We start from the raw sequence: 21,652 nt of genomic DNA, 5'->3' as shown, positions 1-21,652 counted from the left end.
CTGGAATAAGTTTAAACAAGCTAAAAAAAACCTGCAACGGTCATATTCGATGAACCAAATTTTTGCATGAAAATAAATTAAGGCAAAAAATACTGCAATGTTCCAAAGGTAGTGAATACGTCTGATCATTTGTAAAAATCGTATGCAACACCACGTCATCATTAGTTCCAACGCTCGTCCACAATGACACTCCCTTTGATAAAGCTCGATTAATAAAGCCAATTTGCTTGCAGCACAAATTGCTGTTAATTCCACGCTACCGTAAAGTGTCATGAGTCCTCCTGTTCTTGAGAGCGTAAATGATTCTATAGGACGAATCTTCTTTCTCACTCGTGCAGTTGCAAGAGTACTGAGAGATCTTAACATACACAAATCTGCTGGCCTGGATAGTACTTCCTCCCTTGTTTTGAAGAGGTGTTCTTCAACGCTGGAAAAATTACTGCGTTACCTTTTTCAATTGTCTTATTCTACAGGTTTCTTCCCGAGTAATTGGAAAACTGCAATTTTTCAGACTGCCCTTAAAAAGGGCAAATCCTCTTCCCCCTCTAATTACCGACTGATTTGCACTTACGTCCCTTCTTTCCAAGGTCATGGAAGCGCTAATTAATTTACAGCTTAAAAAAAATCTTGAAGAACGAAAGCTTCTTATTGACCGGCAGTATGGTTTTCGTAGCAATAGGTCCACTGGTGATCTCATGGTGCATCTCACCGAACAGTGAAACAAATCTTTACATTGTATCGGATAAAATATTTAATATTGCACTTGATATTTCACAGGCATTTGTTAGAGTTTGGCATCAAGCTTTTTTATCGAAATTGCTTGCTTTTAGTATTGATGGATCTCTCCTTTGTTGGGTTATAAATGACCTTTCGGACCGCTTAATTCAAGTAGTATTGGAAGGGTTCAAATCTGATATCCACAATATAAACACTGTTATGCCCCAGGGGTCCGTTTTGTCTCCGACGTTCTTCCTTATTTTTATAAATGATCTTTTGTCTGAAACTTCTAACATACCAAATTGTTTCGCTGATAACAGTACCTTCAGCTTCTCATATTCGTTCTTAGATTCGCATCCTTGTTCTTTGGATGTGGACTACCTACGGCAGCGTTTGATGAGATCATTAAATTCTGTTGACAGCATTGTTTAATGGGGAATCAAGAATCGTGTAGAATTTAGTGCTTCAAAAACTCAATGCTGTCTACTATCGCAAAAGGGTAACCCTACCCCAATGACACGTTCAATGTTTGGTACTTGCATCGAAGAGGCTGAACAGCTTTCAGTATTAGGTATGTGCATTACAAACCACTTGTAATAGAGTGATCACATATTTGACATCGCCAAAAATGCTGCTAAGTGTTTAGATTTTCTCCGACCATGCAAGATGTTTTGTACCCCTTCTGATCTGGCTATAATTTATAAAGCCTATATTCGTCCAACACTTGAGTACAGTTCCCATTGAGTCTCTTGGACCGAATTTAAAAAAGAGATCTAAAAATGATAGGTGACCGTTGTCTTACTGAAACTTTTGAATCTCTCGAGCACCGTCGTAAGGTTTTATATCTCTCATTATTTAATCGCTGCTTCCAGGTTAGGTCAAAGTGGCTGTCCAAGATTTAAAAGGACATACTTAGGCCAGGTTAATGGCCCATTTGGATACCACATGAATCTTGAGGCTTCCTCCTAAGCTAATTGGAACCAGTTTGTGTCCCTTACGAGATGTGAGAGACTGATTATGCTGATATAATTTAGATCGTTTAGATAGTTAAAGAAGAGTTCTCCTAGGTAATTCTTGCCTTTTTTAGCTAGAGCATGGTATGTACAGAGAAGGTGAAGAACTGTTTCCTCCTCTTCCTCGTCCATACAGCTTCTGCAAAAGTCATTTGAGAATACGCCAAACGTGGTTAGATGGGCTGCATTGTACCGCTCCTGGCGAGTTCATCTGCCTTGCAGTTAACTGGAATGTCTCTATGGCCTGGCAACCGGCAAAGGTGAATATTGAACTGTTGTGCCATCTCCATTAGAGATGATCGACAATTATAGACTGTTATAGAGTTTGTAGAGACAAAGTCTAGAGATTTAATAGCGGCCTGACTATATAAGAAAATACAGATATCAGCTGTGGATTTCACGTTTTCTTTAAGCCAGGACAAGACTTCTTTTATTGAACCGTAATACTCGTTCTTTTCTTTCTTGTTCTTTTAGGAATGCTCATCAGTTTATTTACCCTTAAGCCCAATTTCTGTCGTACTGTAAAGTACAGAGATTCTTTCTTTAGTCGCACTACACGAAAGTGGAATGCCTTACCAGAATCAATACTTCAAACCTTTCTCCCTTCTATCCTCCTTTCATAATTGCTTGAGCGCCCATATAGTATAATCCTTGAAAATGTTAAGCCATTATTAAAATCGGTTTATTAGTTATTGAGAAAACTTTATAATACAAAAAACTGACAGTTATATTTTTCTAAAACTTTTAATACATTTAAAATTTAAAATAATATTTCGTGTAACGTAAAATTTATTTAAGTGTAGTTGGTTTAATTAAGATGTCTTTGTCGAAAATCAATGTGTACCAACTCTTAGAATTGTTGTTTTAAGGTGTTTTTAATAGTAAAAGCGTTACTTCGGTTTTTCTTCGGGTTCTTTCATTTTAAATTGTTAAGTTCCATTATTATTGGAAATGTTTGTTTCATGGAATAACTTCAATTTAACTAATTTCACTGCATTTTTAAATAAAAACAACTTCTTATTCACCCTTTTATATGCTTTTATATGTGGCATAAATATGATAACTTAAACAATCGGCATTAATTGTATGTTTTTCTTAGGCTGTATTTTCCTTTTGTATTAAGACGATCTTTAAAGTAAAACCAATAATTTTATTACTATAGGTTTTATTTCACTTTTTTTTTTTAAATTAATAAATGGTTTAAGACATTATGTTTAATGTCCAAAATATAAATACAATTTTGCCGGATTATGATTGAGAAGATGAAAAAGCTTTACCAGACTCTTTAGAAGTTCAACTAAAATTTCAACAGTTTAAAAACATTACTAATTTTCAAACATTTTTTAGCTCATCGACGGTACAGATCAAATTCAATGATATTAACCAAATGTTGTCTTCGGTTTCGTCTCAAATCTTTTGTTTTTGTTTATTAGATGAGCTTAATATTTTACTCATTTCCTGGCATACGGATAAAATCAGCTTTTACTGGAATACAATTTTTCGGGTAGAGTTCAAAACATCCAGCCTACTCCACCAAAAAAGTTTTTTATAACGAAATAAAAAGATGCCGGTTTTTATTTAATCTAAGCTTTAAAAAAAATATGGACTTAAAGTTATCATAATTTAAATAAATAATTTTCAAATCCAAACGCTTATTTTGCAATCTTTGATTAAACATTCAAATACATTCTCAGCAAACCAAACACCAAAGATAATTGTAAAAACAAACTTATGCATCAGGTAATAATATGGTGGGTTATCATAGTAAATTCACATTTAGAGACGAACCACAAAATAATGCATAAATACCACCCGCCGCCGTGGTTCTATAATCTCAAAAACCAACGATATGTGGGTTTAAATTTCCGCCAAAGCCGCAGAATTTTGTATAATATGATCATAAGATTATAATAAATAATCAAATAAATTCACCATTTTCAAAGATGTTGAAATAAATTTCAACGGGGAAGCCATTTGTTTTCTACATTCACTGGACCAAGTAAGGCACACTGAGGCGTATACGCACTTTTCGTAGAATAAACAACCTTTAAATTCAAAGGCAAAATACATAATTTAAATTTAGATAAAATTAATTTGAAAATAAACTATTACATAAACTTACTCTACATATTTTTTTGAACTTGAATGCCCATATTTCACCTCTGTTGGTGTTAAATTCAAAAGAAAAGTTAGAGCTGTATAAAAGAATAAAGAAAAAAATCTAATTTAAGAACTAAAAACTTTTTTGAAGGTCATCAAATTAAGTCTTGTTTTGATTTGACACCAAATAAAATTAGAAATAAATTCTTGGAAACAAAATGTGGGAAACACTTGCCATAACTTTTTGTGGTGCTTGGAATTTGTAGTTTCTAAATAATCAATAAAAATAATAAATCTAAATTCCAGGACCTAACAATTAGATTAAAAGTTTGAAGTATTTTTGTATATGCAATAAAATATATGTATGTACCTACATTCATTTGAAAAGGATTCTTTTTATCAATAGACCTCAAACAAAATGCTTCATTAAAATTCACAATTTGAATCCCTTTGATAATTTGATAAAAAATAGACTTTCAGTTTTTCTGTAAATAACTAAATAAATAAAATATGATTGAATGATTGCAGGTTTTTGTTTTTGTTTTGAATTGAATTTTCGAATGAATTATTACTCTTGAACCTTTTTTAAATAAACTTTTCAATACAAGACAAAATTAAAATCATAACAGTATAGGTTAAAAATAGGTTTTAGATATGTTAATATTTCCTAGAATAAAAAAGGATATAAATAATTTTATTTCTGTTGAAGTTAATGTTTTAAAATTTATCAAACAAACTAATAACCTATTGGACTTAACCTATAGCTTCCCAATTTTGCAAGAAAAATAAGGTTAAGTTATTTAAAACCAAATACAAACTGGGTAGCTCAACAGTCCGTTGAGACTCAATCATTCCTGGGTGCGAGTAATGTTGTCAGGAATAGAGGAGACCTACAGTTTTAAGCCGAAGAATCCGAACGGCTAATTTGAGAAAGCACTTTTTATGACAAGAATTGCTCTTGGAGAATGTGTCAATTTCTCGTAAGAGAAGGCAGTGAAAAAAAAACTCTAGATAGCATAGGCGGAGATCAATCACAAGACCTCTTGCATAACAGTCCAAAGCACTAACTATTTAAAACTTAAGATCCTTTATAAAAATTGCCTAAACTCTTATGTAATTCAATGCTTACTTTTTCCGATCCTACACAAATCTAGAGCTTCAACTTGAATTAATTTCGATTGGTTCTTTTAATGTCTCCTAATTTCAGAAAAAGGTTTTTTGTGTTTCAATACAAAAAATTTAAAGCTTGAAGCCTTATATTTTATAAAAACCTGTAATCTACAAATAATTTTTCTAAAACACAAATATTTTATATATTTAATTGTAGACTTCAACAAGCTGCCTTAGCTAACCAAACTCGAACATGTCGCAAACAACCTCCACCCTTACTTCGATCAAGGACCTTACCAGCAATTGTTGTACCCGGAATATCAATTATTGCTGCACAAACCGAAACTAATCGAACACAAAATGGTAAGCATTTTAATAAAAATAATTCCTTAAACATACTAATTTTGTTTGCAATATCTCAAAACTCTTTAAGACAAAGCCCACGGGAGTACAAGCTCACACAGATGGTCCTTATTGCCAAAGCCTCGAGGATCAGTTGTTTGTGATGATAGTAATTTGGAATATCGAAGAAAATCATCGAGCAGTTCACAGGGTGGCATATCCTTGGGAGCAATAAGTAACGTAGATCCTTACTCATATAATTGTGAAGACTTCGAATGCCAACCAGATGGAAGTGTGGTTTTAAGGTAAGTTTATAGAAGAACGACTCGTCAAAAAGTATGAAAGAGAACATTTGTTTGAAAAGTCCTCGAAATAACTTACTCCTTACGAATATCGTTATCAAATCTAAAGGCTATGTCATATCTTTCCTGAAACACCAACTCTATTCTGTCTTCACTCAAAATCCCCTAGGATATTTTCAACTTGTATACGAGTGTGTGTGTGCTGTACATATAGTTGTCAGCATTACACTCTTTTTTAAGGTTTATTTTATTTGCCTTTAAGGCTATGCACACACTTTCTAAAAGTATTCCCATTTAAATGCTTCCCTTGCATTGAGATTGAAAACTTGCAAAAAGAATATTTTATATGAAAGTTTTCTACATGTTTAAAGAAAGTCAAAGGGTAGAAAAATGGATTCAAAAAGATGCAAAGTTAAGTAATTGCTTGGTGTTACATTCTAGGCGTCCGTGTTGGGACGTTGAAATAGAGATAACGTGACTTTTCCAATCTGATGCGTGGGTAAGTTTGCATTCAAATGAAATTTTAAAAGCAATTTTCCTCAACACAAGGAATCGCATTTTTGTTTGCTTTTTATTCTTCTCAATTAAAAAAAGTTTGCGAAGCTTTTATAAATACATAATTTGTTACTTACATTTTGTAAACTATGGTGTAACAGGATTATGAGGGGATAAAAGTCGTAATTTTTTAATACAATTTTGTTTTATTTCAAAGATAATTAATTTAACTTATTTAAAAACCTATAAAAATATATTAGGGGCAAACATTTGAAATTAATTTTGGGATTAACAAATAATATACACATTTGATTCTCCAATTTGATTTCTAGCCTGGAAAAGATAGGGTCAAAAGTTCACTTTCATTAAGATAACATTAATTTGAAGATTGTTTTCATTATATCGTACCTGTTGTTTAAAAAAAAAGTAATTTCCTAAAAAGCCCTTTAACTTTTAAAAGGATTTTTCAATTTCTTCAGTTTAAGTTTAAACAGGTTGCACTTTAAAACTTTTTTAAAATCATGTATCATAAGTTTTATTGTTTTAAAGTGAATATTCCAGTTCAGGATTTTGTGAACTTTTGTTGTGTTTCTTAGAATGTTATCCTGCGTAGATTGCTATAAAAAAACTTCATGTATTTTCATTATTGAGTTTATTGAGAAACTTTAAACTTTTCATTACGCCATTTTTACTTTAAAAGAGACATTTAAGGACATACCTTGTCTGTTTAAAAGTATAACTATTCATTAAAAATTAGCTTTTTTGTTCCTATTTTAAAACCAAACTTGGTATTTTGTATCGCATTTCGTTTATTATACTGTGACCTTATATGTTTCAAACCTTACAAAATTGCAAGCCCTAAGAATAATGACAGCTGTCCGATATTTTCAGAGATGAGTATGAGATGTTATTAGGTTCAGAGATGTAAGTTTCCGTTGTTATAAAGCCAACCCCACTGAGGAAAACCGGAATAAGTTCAAACAAGCTAGAAAGACCTGTAATGGTCATATTCGACGAACCAAATTTTTGCATTATCAGAAACTAAGTAAAAATACTACAATGTCCTAAAGATAGTAAACATTTCTGGTCATTTGTAAAAAACGTATGAAACACCACGTCATCCTCGGTTCCAACGGTCGTCCACAATGACTCTAACTACGTAAGCACGATTGATAAAGCCAATTTGCTTGCAGCACAGTTTCCTGTTAATTCGACGCTAACGGAATGTGTCTTGAGTCCTCCTCTTCTTGAGCTTCTTGCGTAAGCTTTTCCATATGTTCTATTCTACAGATCTCTTCCCAAGTGGATGGATGGAACTGCATTTGTCTAGCATGTCCTTAAAAAAAACGAATCCTCCTCCCCCTCAAACTATCGTTTAATTGCACTTACGTCCCCTCTTCCCAAGGTCATGGAACCGCTGATTATTTTTCAGCTTAAGAAATATCTTGACGAGCGAAAGCTTCTTAATGACCGACAGTATGGCTTTCGTAGCAATAGAAAGTAAGATTATTGCACTTGATATTTCTCTCTCTTATCGAAAATGATTGATCTTGGTATTGATGAATCTTTTCTTTGTTGGATTAGAAATTACCTTTCTTACCGTTCAATACATGTTGTTTTAGTTGGTTTCAAATCTGAAATTCATAAAATAAATGCTGGTCTCCCCCAGGGCTCCGTTTTATCTCCGACTCTCTCTTTCTTTTATTCGTAAATGATCTCTTGTCTGTCACTTCTTATCCATTAAACTGTTTCACCGACGACAGGACCCTCAGCTTTTCATATTCGTTTCTAGATTGACATCCTTGTCCTTCGGATGTGGAACTTAAGCGGCAGATAAGCTCATTAAATTCTGATCTTGACGCATTGTCCAATGGGGAATCAAAAGCAGTGCAGAATTTAATACCTCCAAAACTCAATGCTGTCTCCTGCCATTAAAGTGCATCCGTCTAACGCTTGAATGTAGATCGCATATCTCGGCAGGTGCCTTCAAAACAAGTTTAAATCTCTTATATAGAATCCTAAAAAGGGCTTTAAAAATGATAGGTGACAGAACTTTAATCGAAACATTTACATCGCCAGAACACAGCCGCAATGTTTCATGCCTTTCGTTGTGTTATCGATAGTTTTACATACAATTTTCTGTCGAATTAGCCAGTTGCATTCCACCCCTCAAATGTTTCAGCCGTAATACTCGCACTTCCAGGAATGCTCATCAGTTTACCCTTGAGCTCAATTTCGGGCGTACTGTCAAGTATAGAAATTCTTTCTTAAATCGCACATCGAGATTTTGGAATGCTTTGGCCAACTCTGTTTTTCCCTCCCATTTTGATGTTCAGAACTTTAAGACCAATGTGCACCGGTATCTACTTTTAAATCCTTCCTTATTTTCCTTAAGCTCGCACTGTGTTTAAATATAAACATATAAAGGGTACTAATAACGCCTTGAGTGCTTGAGAATAAAAATAAACAAAATTGAATCGATAAAATGCTTAACAAAATTGATACAGTTTTTCATTTATAAAATTATAGTCTGCATGTTTTTTTAACGCAAATCTGTCTGCACAATTAAAAATAAAAGAAAAAAAAGAGGCTGGGATGCGATCCACACTGATAACTTCCCATCCCGTCTGTCGATTTGTCTTGCTTGAAAGTTTGTCTATATGTACTAGTATCAATTTTACAAAATTTGCGTACTTTTTTTGTAGATTTTATTTTTTATGAAAAAACGGACTGTTGGATTTTTGTATAAAAATCATTGAATATTGAAAACAATATTTTTGAAAAGATATTTGTATCGAAAATCAATTTTTACCAACTTTTGTTAAATTTTGTTAGGTTTTTAATTTTTTGTAAAAAAACTGTCAATTCGATTTTATTCAAAATTTTACTGAATGTTAACAACAATATTTTTTGAAAGATAAAAGTAGATAAAAGACAATATCAACAATTTTTAAAAAGATATTTGAGTCGAAAATCAATTTTTACCAACTTTTATTATTTTTTTCCGGTTTTTAATTTTGTGTAAAAAAAACTATCAATTCGATTTTTTTCAAAATCTTACTGCACGTTGAAAACAATAGTTTTTGAAAGATAAAAGTGAATTCAAGGCAATATCTCAAAGTTTTGAAAAGATATTTGAGTCGAAAATCAATTTTTACCAACTTTTATTATTTTTTTTCTTAGGTTTTTATTTTTTGTAAAAAAACTGTCAATTCGATTTTTTTCAAAATTTTATCGAATATTAAAAACAATATTTGTTATAAGATAAAATAAGTTTTAAGCCTAAATTATAAAGTTTTGAAGAGATATTTGAATCGATATTCAATTTTTACCAACTTTGAGTAATGTTTTTTTTAGATTTTTATTTTTTATAAAAAAAAAATGTCAATTCGATGTTTCTCAAAATTTTATCAGATTTCAAAAACATTGTTCTCCGTTGCTCAAAATTGTTTTGGAGATGAAATTATGTTTTAGTCGTTAAATTTTGGAGGTGACAAATTTTTTTTTTCAGTTTTTTTGATTTATAAAAAAAAACCGTTAGATAGATTTTTTTCAAAAAATATACTTCTTTGAGATCACCTTACAATTTATTATATAAAATTAATTTCAAGTCTCTAGAGTTTTTTGTTCGTAAAATATTTAGGGTTAACCAAAATTTTCACCTTTTTTTTAAACTGCAATGGTAAAAAAACCACCCACGTAATTTTCTTGAGAGCCCTTTCTTCATCTTTCTGCCTTATTATCTGTATAACAAAATTTATTTGGAGTCGATATCTTTTCTGGTTCTTGAGCTATGGACAACGAAAAAAACGTTGCGAACGTACGGACGTACAGACGTACGGACGTATGAACGTACATACGTACACACGCACGCACAGACATCTTTCTAAAAATATTTTATTTCGACTCTATTGACCTTGAAACGTCGAGAAATATCAAAATTTTCAATTTGACAAATCGGACCCATTACAAATACTTCCTATGGGAAGTTAATAATATAAATATTTATGTAGCTGTTGGTTTTAGAGTACCATAAAGCAAATCATAAACACAAGTCAAAACTTCTCGTTTATCACATTTTTCGTAAAACCCGAATGTACTGCTCTCTCCAAAACTTATAGACCTAGACCCTCCAGCAGGAGTAGAGTTAAATTTAAAATTCCTTGATGTTGATTCAACTATCTGACAGGTTTTTTTTCAGCAGTGATCACAAAAATGTGTGTCCAAGAAGTTTTACTCTAAACTTTTTTCTAATTAGATGCATTTTTAAATTCACTTTTCTACACAAAATTCAATAAATTTTGTCCTATAATATTTAAGAACGATATAAAAAAATATTAGCAAAATTCCTGATTACAAAAATATTTGTCCATTTTGTTTTTCAATTTGAAAATAATATGTTTGACTATTATTCAATTTGATAATAATTTGATGATTTGAGCAGAAGGCTTCTGCTTTCCACAATCACTTTAATTCAAAGGCTGTTTTCATTATAAGATCCCAAACACTTTTTTGCTATATTAGAAAACTTTTTCTGATTAGAATCGCATCTTAGACGATGTCAGGGATGCATTTTTAAATTTTGGCCTAGCAAAATACAAATAACACACAACATCATCATCCCCATATAAATTGTTTGGTTAAAAACCGAAAATATTTTTTTTTCCAAAATGAACCGATAGATTTTTTAAACACTTTCTCTAAATTTGTTTTTCTTAATTTGGCTTCTTTCTACAAAAAAAAAACATATTTTGGTATTGCTACATAAGCGAAGTTTAAGTTTAGTCAAAAACTAATGGACCGATTTCAATAATCTTCTCTACAAGCTCTAATCGATAATCAAATGATCGAATTAGTGATCCAAAATGTATTTTTTTTGTATTTTAAAAAAATATATTTTGTATACAAAGCTCGATATCTCTGAGAGGGGTGAAAATTTTGAACAAAATGTAAATGTAAAATGTATATTTATAAGGACTTTATTCAGTGCTTACCAAAAATATTTTTAAGAAAAATTTAAAAAATAAAATGATTCTTGAAAAAAATTATAAGTTAATTAAGGTTTTTTAAGAAATAAAATGACATTTTGAAAATTTTGAGAAAAAAATGTTTGCAGGTATATTCTTAAATCTTAAAATATAGGAAATACAGACTTTTGCAAGAAATAAGCGAGTTTTAGCGAACCTGTCGTGCATTTTATTTCTTTTAAATTTGGTTTTCTGTTGAATAAAAAAACTTAAATTAAAGAAATCTACTTTTTAGATGTTCTAGAACTAAGATTAAAACACGAATTTTAAGAATATAAATACCCTGAAACAGCAAAAGTGATACTTTTGTTAAACTAATGGCTAATTGAAAAGCAAAATGAACGTTTCATATAAAAGCTTAGAATCTCTTGAGATCATTTAAGATCAAAATATTTTCTGGCATTATATCCAATCTACGAGTAAGCAGACTAATAACGATAGTAATAATAGACTCCCGAAAATTGAGTTCGAAAAAACCACATCAACAAAAGAAAATGTTTAAGCGCTGAGTAAAAACTCGTCTATGTTAAGTGTGTGACCCACTCCCCCTAATAAAAGTCTATATCCGCCAGTGTGGTGAGTAAATCCACACATTCAAATCAAGAAATTTTAGTAATCACTACTCACTACACTCTCAAAATTTGCTGATTGCTGTTAGACTATTCACATGTTGCTTTATTTACCTCCCAAATATAAAGTTTGCCTCATCTTTAAAAAGGTAAGAAATTAGACAAACGCTGTTGCGTGTGGTTATTAACTTTGAACATGAACGCCGTTAGGATCTTATATGTGAACAGACAAAATTCTGGACTTTAAATTACCCAAGTGTCAGTCTTTCAATATTCTAGTTCTAAGAATTATGTACCTCTAATCGATTATTTTACACACTTTCAAAGAAGCGAAAGTAAAGGTTTTTCAAAATTAATTTTAAAGGATTCAAAAATAATAAAATGGTTTCAGTTTTAAGTTCCGTTTAAACTTTCAGTTTAAAGTTTAGTAAAGGAGTCACCTTTTTATTTGGTAATCCAAAACGAATGAACAACGACAAGGAGCTCTTGGCAATATTTGACATGAAATTAGAACCAATATCCTTGACTTCTAGAGCTGTGTGGTTTTGTTGCCGTTTCAATAAAACTACAGACTTAGAAACAATAACATTAAGAGCTATTTGATACTTATTTTTTTGGCAAATTCAAGTTTATGAAAAAAGCTGTAAATATTGACTAATGCTGACAAAATTATTACTGTACTAAACTCTCACCAACTCGAACTCGAATCAGATTAATTGAATAATGAACATAATATCAAAATAGCAAATATATTGTTTTAATGACAAACAAAGTTAAAGATTTATTGTGTACGAAATACATCACAAAAAAGTTCGAATTAAAAAATTTCATCCCCAAATTATCGTTATATTTTCTTCGACTTTAGTTTGCTGAAGATTTGCCGATTATTTATCTATTACTTGGCAATGCATTCCCAAACGCTTAGAAAGTGAACTCTGAAAATTTTTGTTTCAGATACTTATGATTGTGTCGTTTTATTTTTATGGATATTTAACTTCTCACACTTTTTAGCAATAATTAAGAGAAAATAGAAAAAATGGTCATTAAGTGATGTTTACAACTGTATTCAAAAGGTAAAAGTTCTTAAGTCTATTTTTGTAGTTTTCAGAAACTATGGAAGTAATAAAATCAAATCTGGATAAACGGAGTATTTAATACATTTATTAATGTTTTTTTGACTAAAGTGATTTTATCGACACATATTTCACAGCTTTTCATTAACTAAGTATCCTAAGGTGTTCTTAGATCGTTATACTGTTTTTATTTTCATTTTTTTTTCAATATGGTAAAACATCTTAAGTCAATATAAGAAATGTAGAGGGAGGAAAAGTTCAGTGGTAAAATATCTGTTTAATATCAAACATCAAAACAACTAAAGATATTTTAACAAAACCATTGCTGCCTATTATTTGATAAGTTTTCAATAAATAATAAAATAAAAATAATAACTAAATAACAAATAAATTGATACAAATTATCCTCTACTTAAGTTGTTTTACCTTTTTCAAAACCCTCCGAGTGTTGGAAAAGTTTAGTACTTTCTTGTTTTAAAAGATTTATCAACGAAGGTAATAAAATAGTTTATAGATGGAATATATATAAAAAAAAACTTAAGTCGAGTTAAGAGCATTTACCTTTTAAGCACAAAGAAAATGCTTTATATCAGAGGAATTTTCCTCTCGTATTGAAATAAAAAACTATTTTAAAACTCCAAATTTCTTGCTGGGCTTGAAATTAATTGTTCCGTTTATTATGTAGGCAGTGAGCTGCCAATTGCAATTGTCAAATCACTTACTAAAAGAACCATCACTGAAATTCAAAAATATTTTGACACTCAAAATTTCGGTCTTTTCCTTCTTCCTGAGAATTTTTTTAATAATTAGCGCACACTCAAGGGGATATTACGATATATTATTTTGTAAAGACACAGTGTGAGAACTAAAAAAGGGATTTCTGAAAACATCGATAACTTGTAAATAGTTAAATATCGGTTTTTCTTCACCAAATTGTTCTTTATTGTAAAAAAACGTCTTCAGCACATCAATTTATTGTCAAATTTAATTTTAACATTTTTGAAATCCCTTAACAATTGAAATATAATATTATGTCTGAAAATGGCCAAAATGGTTTCGGTTATACCGAAGCAAACTTACTTCAAGTTATCGCCTCTGAGTGCATTATACGAGATTTATCTTCTATCCCAAAAGGGTTTCTTTTTCCCAAAAGAAATCTAGAAAATATGTTCCTAAAAGGTTTTGGTTGAATTGCATCTCGTCCGCCCTAAATATAATGCTCACTTAACAGATAGTATATAAGTCTTTCAGGCAAGCAGGCAGCCTTAAGAAGAAAATTGATCCCAAAGCAATTGCATTTTCTTCTGGCACTTAACAAATCACTGTTTTTTATTTATTTTTCTTGCGTTTAGCTTCTTCATTCTGAATCTGAGTTATATCGAAGACCTCTCTTTTCGTCTTAGCCACAAAAAGGTTAACTAGGTATATTTATATGCAAATCTCATTTTACACTCTTTCTCCTGAAATATCTTATTGAATTTTCAATAGAGAGCGAATTAAGTGCAAACGTGGTTGGGTGTTGTATAAATTTAAAACGATTTTTTTTTTTCATTTTGTGTTTCTTTAATTTAAACCTCTTAAATCACACGACTTTTGAGCTCCTTCCTTATTTTATTTTATTTTCTTATAGCTGACCTATCTTATTTCTCAAATCGATGATGTTCCTACACTTGAATATAATTCTAGATTTTTCCCAACCCCACAGGATACACTTTGATTTATCCCCCATCTCATCCTCTTTCGACCCTACTTATATATCCTTTCCATCAAACGAGCTTCTACATTATATAGAAGACCCTTCCCATTCTTAGTAAAACGTAAAACGTGTTTTTAATGTAAAGTTATTTAATCGTAACAGGATACCAGCGCCCCACATTGTCGCGGCCAGAGCTTATCGGGTTTCCACGGGATCAAACGCATCGGCCACCAGTCAGGCAAAGAAAAATCTTTGCCCTCTGAACTTACATCAACATCATCAGCATTCACATCAGCAGCAGTTGCCATCCCATCAGCACCATCATCAGCAGCAGCAACAACAGCAACACCACCCATTGACTTCAGCCAGAAACAAGCTACAAGATGATACCATCGGCGGCGGGTCTGGAGCTGGAGGTGGTTGTGGCCGGGATCGTGAAGGTGGTGGAATCGGCGGCATTGGTTCTAGTTCAACTAACACAGCTTTGTGTCGCCTCGTCAAATTGTTGAACCAAACTACAAAAGCCACCATGTCGAACAGTGATGGTCATTTTTCAACGATGGAAGCAGCCGATCCACCGCGTCGCTTGTCCTGGGAGAGGTACGCTTATTAATTCTCGACAATACTCCGTCTTATGTAACTAACATTCCTTCGTCGTTTTATATTCAAATGCATGTCAGTAGTTATAGTTCGTGAAGTAGTGTTGTATTTAAGGTTTAGATATTTTGACAAAATTAAAATTGATATCATTTATTACAGATGCTGTAGAAATTAGACTTAATTTAAAATAAGGCTTCATTTTCCCGTAAAATATATTCACTTAGAAATACTGCACATTGCGAAGAACTGAAACAATATGGATTATAATTTTAAGAAGAAGCCGGTCAATATTAAAAAGAAGGAACATATTCTAGGTTCTTCTTAATAATGGTCTTAAGGATGCAAAAGTTAATGGTAATTCTATTCCTGCTCAGTGGACTATAAGACTTTTGTATTTTGTTACGTGTTTACTTGAATGTTAATATTATCACATTTTACTTTTCGTCAGAATGAAACGCTGTGTTGAGTTCTGTGAAAATTCCGATACATACATTTTAATCAATTTAATTCCCTTGAGAATTTCAAGAATACGAATCCAAACATTGTAACAAATTAACACTTCTTCAGAAGAAGATAGAAAAGATTTATACAAACAGTTACTAGTAAAATAAATGAAACTTTTATGAGAATTTAAAGCTTTGATTGAGTGATGGTATTATTATTTTGAAAATAGAATTTCTTAAAAAAAGATAAATTGACACATTCCTTGAAACATGTTCAATTCTCGATAAGAAAATAATTGTTTTCTATTTTATTTGAAAGTGGTTTTAATGCGGCCATTTTTTACACTGAGAAAAGGTTGAAATAATTGAACAAAATGATATAAATATTCACTTAGGTATTATGTTCCTCAATGAGCTCATGTCTAACAAGTTCATTGCTTTTCTCTAACTTTCTTTGTCATGTATTCATCATTTCGTTGAGACTTTAATGGCTTAAATTTTGTTGACATAACGTAAGCTTTCAGATTATTTGTATAGCTTCTTAAATCAGCAGTTATAGTTACAAATTACACTTAAATTCTAAATTAAATTAATTAAAATGTGTTAGCGTCTTGACAATCAGTATGCAATACAAAAAACTATAATTTTCAGAAGTTTATAAAACTCAAATATTTTTCATCAAAATTGAGAAAACGGAACCACTTCCAGTTGTCAAAAATCAACATTTTTTCCAAGTTTTCTTGAATGATGAAATAGTTGTGGGAATGTACAATATTATATAAACTGCTTTGTGCATCGTTCAGACTTTCAGTAAAATAAAAAATCTTCTTTAATCTTCAACAAATGGACATTAATTTAACTTTGAGCTCAACTTCAAATGTATTCCCTGCAAAGCCAGCACAATTGATAAACTCTGTTTTTAAACTAAAGTATAGAACAACAAAGTTCTTTTTTTCGTAGCTTCATTTTAAATCTTTTAAGTAATGCTTTAAGTTTTCGGAATTTTCATTAGGTGTGAGATGACTCTACAAATACACTTCGTGTCACAGGAATGTTGACAAACTTTTTTCGTTTTTATTTGACGCTATTTTTTAAGCACTTAAGTTTTTTGAAAAAAATCAAATGAAAAATGAATAAGGTATGTATTAAGTTTATATTGCAAAATAAAATTTTGGATTATATTGATAAATACAAGTTTTATGGCGGTTTTTCCGAAGAAGGTCATAAAAAGTATCTGTTTTTTCGTGTCACATGAATGGGCCAAGGTTTAAATTTACCTACATATTAGCGCGTTTTAAATCAGTAAAGACTACACTGATTGTTTGGAATCTTATAACGCGTACAAATTTGATAGAATCAAAAAGGATTATAAGAGGTTAGGGTCTAACCAAGGAGGAAATAGGCCAAATTCGAGCTTACCGGGATCTCGGCACAACCATCCGTTTTATAGCCAGCAAAATTAGAAGAAGTTAAAATGTTATACACAACTGCCTTAAGAACCCAGAGAGGTATGTTAAATCCACAAAGAAAGAGTCAAGATAGCCACATGATTTCAAGAAAGGCGGGCAATAGTCAGAGCTTTTTTATTTGTACTATTTATTTTTCTAAACAGAGAAACCAGCTTCAATTGACGCATTGGAAGAATACATTAAAGCATTTATTTGTGAGATACCGGCTGAAATATTGGATAGAGAAGAGCCAAAATTATACTATGTGGCGTATGGACTATTTGAAACACAGTCAAGGTCAACATTTGCATGAAATAATCTTCAAATAAAAATTTCAAAATTTGTCTTTCCAAAATATCTTTGATTAAGTTTTATTAAGAGCTATCATCTTTTTAAAGACGGATTTATGTACTTACTTAACACTACATCATCCGACTTGACTACTCACAGAAGTAAAAATGTATGCTGTTCCGATTATCATTAAGTTATCAGCAGCACTTAATTCTTTAGCAACAGGTTACCAAAACCAAGTCGGTGGTGACAAGATCGCTGGAATCGCACAGCAAACTATGTCAAAAATACTAGCCAAAGTTTTGACTCAATCGAAAGAGTCATGTGACAGCTGATGATGAGTTTTGAAATGAATGACGAAGAGAAACGAAATTCAAAACGCTTTTGGCAAAAATCACGAATTCCCGGTATAGTGGGACTCATATTCTACATTTTGCTTACATTTTGATTTTGCCTTGTTTTGAATTCTATTTTCGAGTCACGTAGTTCCTCGTTTATTCGAAAGTTCATATATGAATATAGTTGCCACTACTAGAACTATTCGATTCTCGTTTGTTTGAAAGTAGTCAAACAGATACACAACCAATTTTTCTAATTCAAGCAATTTCATTGAAGAATCGAGTTACATAGTAAAGCCCCTGGATTTTCAAAGATCTAATATGACGGCAAGCATAGAGATTCCGGAACGAGCTTTTTCGCAGTTTTCTGAAGTTTTTGGTGGACAACGATGGAATTTCCAACAAGATAATGCAGCAATATAAAAGCCTAAACAAAATGTGAACCTATAACTTTTCCTCCCCTATACTCCTAACGTGAAAATCATGGAAAACGTGTTGGGATAGCTTTCAAGAAAAACATACGAAGGAGGGCAGCAATGCAAAAAAACAAACAGATTATTGAGACCATTAAAAGGTCTTGGGCGCAAATTTCACTCAGTTATCTGACAGCACTTTTATTTAAAGTAATCGAGAAATCGGGAAGCAGCACACACTACTAAAAATTATTATAAACCTTTCAATAAAATTAATAAACCAAGAGAAAAATGATACAGGTACAATTTTATCTTGTCCCTATTTATGTGACACAAAAAAATTAGTACTTTTAATGACCTTCTTCGAAAAAACAGCCATAAAACATGTGCATATTTATCAACTTATTCCAAACAAGATAACTTGCAATATGAACTTAATTCAAACCTTATTTATTTTACATTTGTTTTTTTTTTTTTAAAAACCTAAGGGTTTGAAAATATTGTCAAATAAAAAACGAAAAAAACTTGTCGCTATTCATGTGATACAAGTGTATGAAATTGGGATAAACCTTTGATCAAAAGCTTTCAAGATTTTTATAATAAGTTTTTCTGCCAAGGTTTAGTTTCGATTTATTAATCTTCTGAAATTTAAGAAAATTTTCCTCTTATAATCTTATTTTTAGCATAACGAAAATATTTAGAGGACAAGTGAAACCTAAAGAAATTTTGAAAAATTGAATATAATATTAAAAATATTTTGACTGAACGTTGAAGATAGATCGTTCCGAATTTTATAGACCAACAAAAACTACTTCATGAATTTCTATAAGTTCAAAAAGCATAACTTTTATTTTTGAAAGGTGATATCTTATTAACCTGACGTCAGATACGAAGATATAAAACGTCGTTAACCAGTGATATTATATTTTAAGAAATGGTCACTACTATCGATTACCTGCTAATTATGAAAAGTGTATCTTATTAGCGTAGAAGTATCCCTGAAAGTAAAGAAATTTAAGCACGCTACCTCAAACACAATCTCGGCGTTCTATAGCTTTTAGAATCATCAATTGTAGTTTTTTTGGTTGAGTCAAAGAGATTTTTCAAAATATGAGTTTCTTATCAGTTTATTGCTTCAACTGAACAATAACGTTCGGACCATTAAAAAGTATGAACAGTTCTTTTTTGCAAGCATGTTGCTAAATGTTTATTAAATTTACAAAACCATTTCTAGGTGTAAAATCAATAAAAGTATAAAAGTTAGATAATCCAACCACAAAGCCATCCCTATATTCAAAAACATACAAATTTAAAAACTCCTTTTTTGAGGGATATACGCGACTTTAAATTAATAACAATATATTTTCTGTCTGGAACATTCTCAATTGTTAAATCTTGTACTAAATGAAAGGTCGCATAGGCAATAAAAATGAGTGTTTAAATTTTGTATTTTCCGAAAAAATCCTATTTTTGAACATTTTTAACACTTTTACGAGTAAGTGCCGTGGGTATCATGTTTTTATAGATTTTTCACTTCTACAAGGAAAATAATTCAAAAGTGATGGCCACATGAAATTTAAAAATTAAAATATTATATCAGTAATAAACATCTTTATTGAATTCCATGGACAATATTAACGTTTAGTCATAGAACAACTTATTGCCACACTTAAAAAAGGATAAGATGACTATATCATTTAAGAATAACTTTCGTACTTAATATAACCTATAACTCCCAGACTATATTCTTCATAAGCTAAAAATACAAGAAAAACAAATATATAAAATGACTGACACGACACTTTGAATGACGTGACGTTCTTCAATATATTCGAATACGCTTGTATGTGAATCCAACGCTACGTGCCTTCGTGTCGTATTTTTTATATTTATAGGCAAACAAAACATGAATGGTTGTTGTCGTCGATATTCCAGTAATCATTGACATTGGCTTCTTTTTCTGTAGAGTATTTTATACCCTCCTGATGGTTCCATACTTTTTCCTACTCATAGCATACATACCTTCACATCGTAAACCCTGAAGCACACTTTGTTCCATCAGCTCACCAACCCCCAACACACTCTGTTCCTTCACTTTATATGTTTATCCATTATCCACCCAACCCCAGTCGAACTTATAACCCAATAAAAGCGAATCTACTTATGAGCTCTTCAGATAATCGTATTCAAGATGAAAACAACCCCCCTTCCCCGTTTCCGTTTCCGCATTTCTTATTCCTTATTCCGTATTTCCACTTCCAATGTTACATATATCGTCCTCGGTCGTGAGTTTAAGAGTAAACACTTCTGTTTTAATGAATTTATAAGCAGTTCACAAGAACGAGACGAAATGTTTAGCCTTTATTGACTAATCGTGGTTAACATCAGTCTCAGCCATCAGCCACAATTCCGTTTCGATCCTTATGAAGCTCTGAAAGCAAAAAATGTATCTATATTCGTATGAAGGACGAATCCATCATGAATTTTCGATGTGACAGCGCTTAAATCCTGTTGTTTCCTATTTTTCTTTGTGATAAATTTAAATTTTATTTTCTTGAAAAGCTTTTCCATCACCCTGCCTAAGTTCATTCCCATTGTGTCTATCCTCTTTGTTTAATTTAACACAAAACTTCTTGAATGTGCCGGAGAAGGAATTATATGTATGAAAGAAAACAAAAATAGAAAAACTAGATAGCAATAAAGATAAACTATCTTATCTTTGTCCTAGGCGTGACACCCTCACTGGAAAAATACCCCGGTCAGCTAGCATTGACTCGGTGGCGGATGCGGTTTGGTGCGACTCGCCACGTCCTTCGCTCACAGTACCTCGACATTTCCCATTCCAACATCGGCCCTCATCGAGCAGTCTCATCTCGAACATTAGCACTGGCAGCGGAATACAACATCCTTCGCAGCTTAACGTCGACCTGGGGAGTAATCGGAGAGAAAGTGTCCTCAGTCCCTCGTCAACGCGAAGAAATAAGCTAACTCGCATAATTAACGGTAAGTAATTTTTTCATTTTTTTTCTGCTGTTGTGCTATTTCTTGTATACCTTAGTCCTTATCCTTATGTTACGAGTACGTATTTTCAAGGCATAAAGGTGTTTGGTTTGTGTGGGATGAGACCTTAGAGGTTTTATGGAAAAACTTCTCTTGTTTCTTGCTGCACGAGCTCGGCTCGAGCATATACCTCACGAACAAGGACGAGAATTCGAGTGACTAATAGGAGATGATGAGGTGTGAATAAAATCTCTTCATAAGAACTAACAAGCAATCCTTTAATTAGGGCAAAGCAACTTGAATATTAATGTTAGAGCAAGGGAACTTTCTGTCACCACCTTGTCTTAATTTAAACGCGTTTAACTTTTTTGTAAGATGTTCGCTTTAAATTATGAGGCAAGAGTATGCGTTGGTGAAGAACGTAGGTACTTTAATTGTTGTCTAATTTTATACAATTTGATATTTTCGAAAATTCTATGAATTGTGAGTGATTGAATTTTGACTTGACAGGTGTTTAAACTTGTATTAAGCACTAATTAAAGTTAAGGAACATTTATCATGTCAAATTTAAATTTGAAACAAAATATCTGACACAACAAACTATGGTAAGTAATTTGAGTAAGAGTTTAACTTTCTGGACGGAAAAACAAACATTTCCCGAAGCATGAACTTACG

At 31.7% G+C, this 21,652-nt stretch overlaps 1 protein-coding gene across 5 annotated transcripts in view; it reads left to right on the top strand.

The window, feature by feature from the left end:
- The window catches only part of LOC129938513 (ankyrin repeat and fibronectin type-III domain-containing protein 1), a 187,319-nt gene that overhangs the window by 50,910 nt on the left and 114,757 nt on the right, over positions 1-21,652 (top strand). For 4 of the 5 annotated variants that reach the window (XM_056046129.1, XM_056046130.1, XM_056046127.1 and 1 more), the window contains 4 exons: positions 5,158-5,303; positions 5,374-5,587; positions 14,607-15,044; positions 20,706-20,980. In XM_056046129.1, the coding sequence (XP_055902104.1) occupies positions 5,158-5,303; positions 5,374-5,587; positions 14,607-15,044; positions 20,706-20,980 (1,073 nt within the window). The remainder of the gene's footprint in view (positions 1-5,157; positions 5,304-5,373; positions 5,588-14,606; positions 15,045-20,705; positions 20,981-21,652) is intronic. The other variant, XM_056046132.1, reaches the window with a different exon arrangement.

The sequence above is a fragment of the Eupeodes corollae genome, chromosome 1, assembly GCF_945859685.1.
Source record: "Eupeodes corollae chromosome 1, idEupCoro1.1, whole genome shotgun sequence".
Classification (NCBI taxonomy): Eukaryota; Metazoa; Arthropoda; class Insecta; order Diptera; family Syrphidae; genus Eupeodes; species Eupeodes corollae.
Note: the sequence above shows the minus strand (reverse complement) of the source record. Positions and strands in the feature narration are given on the sequence as shown.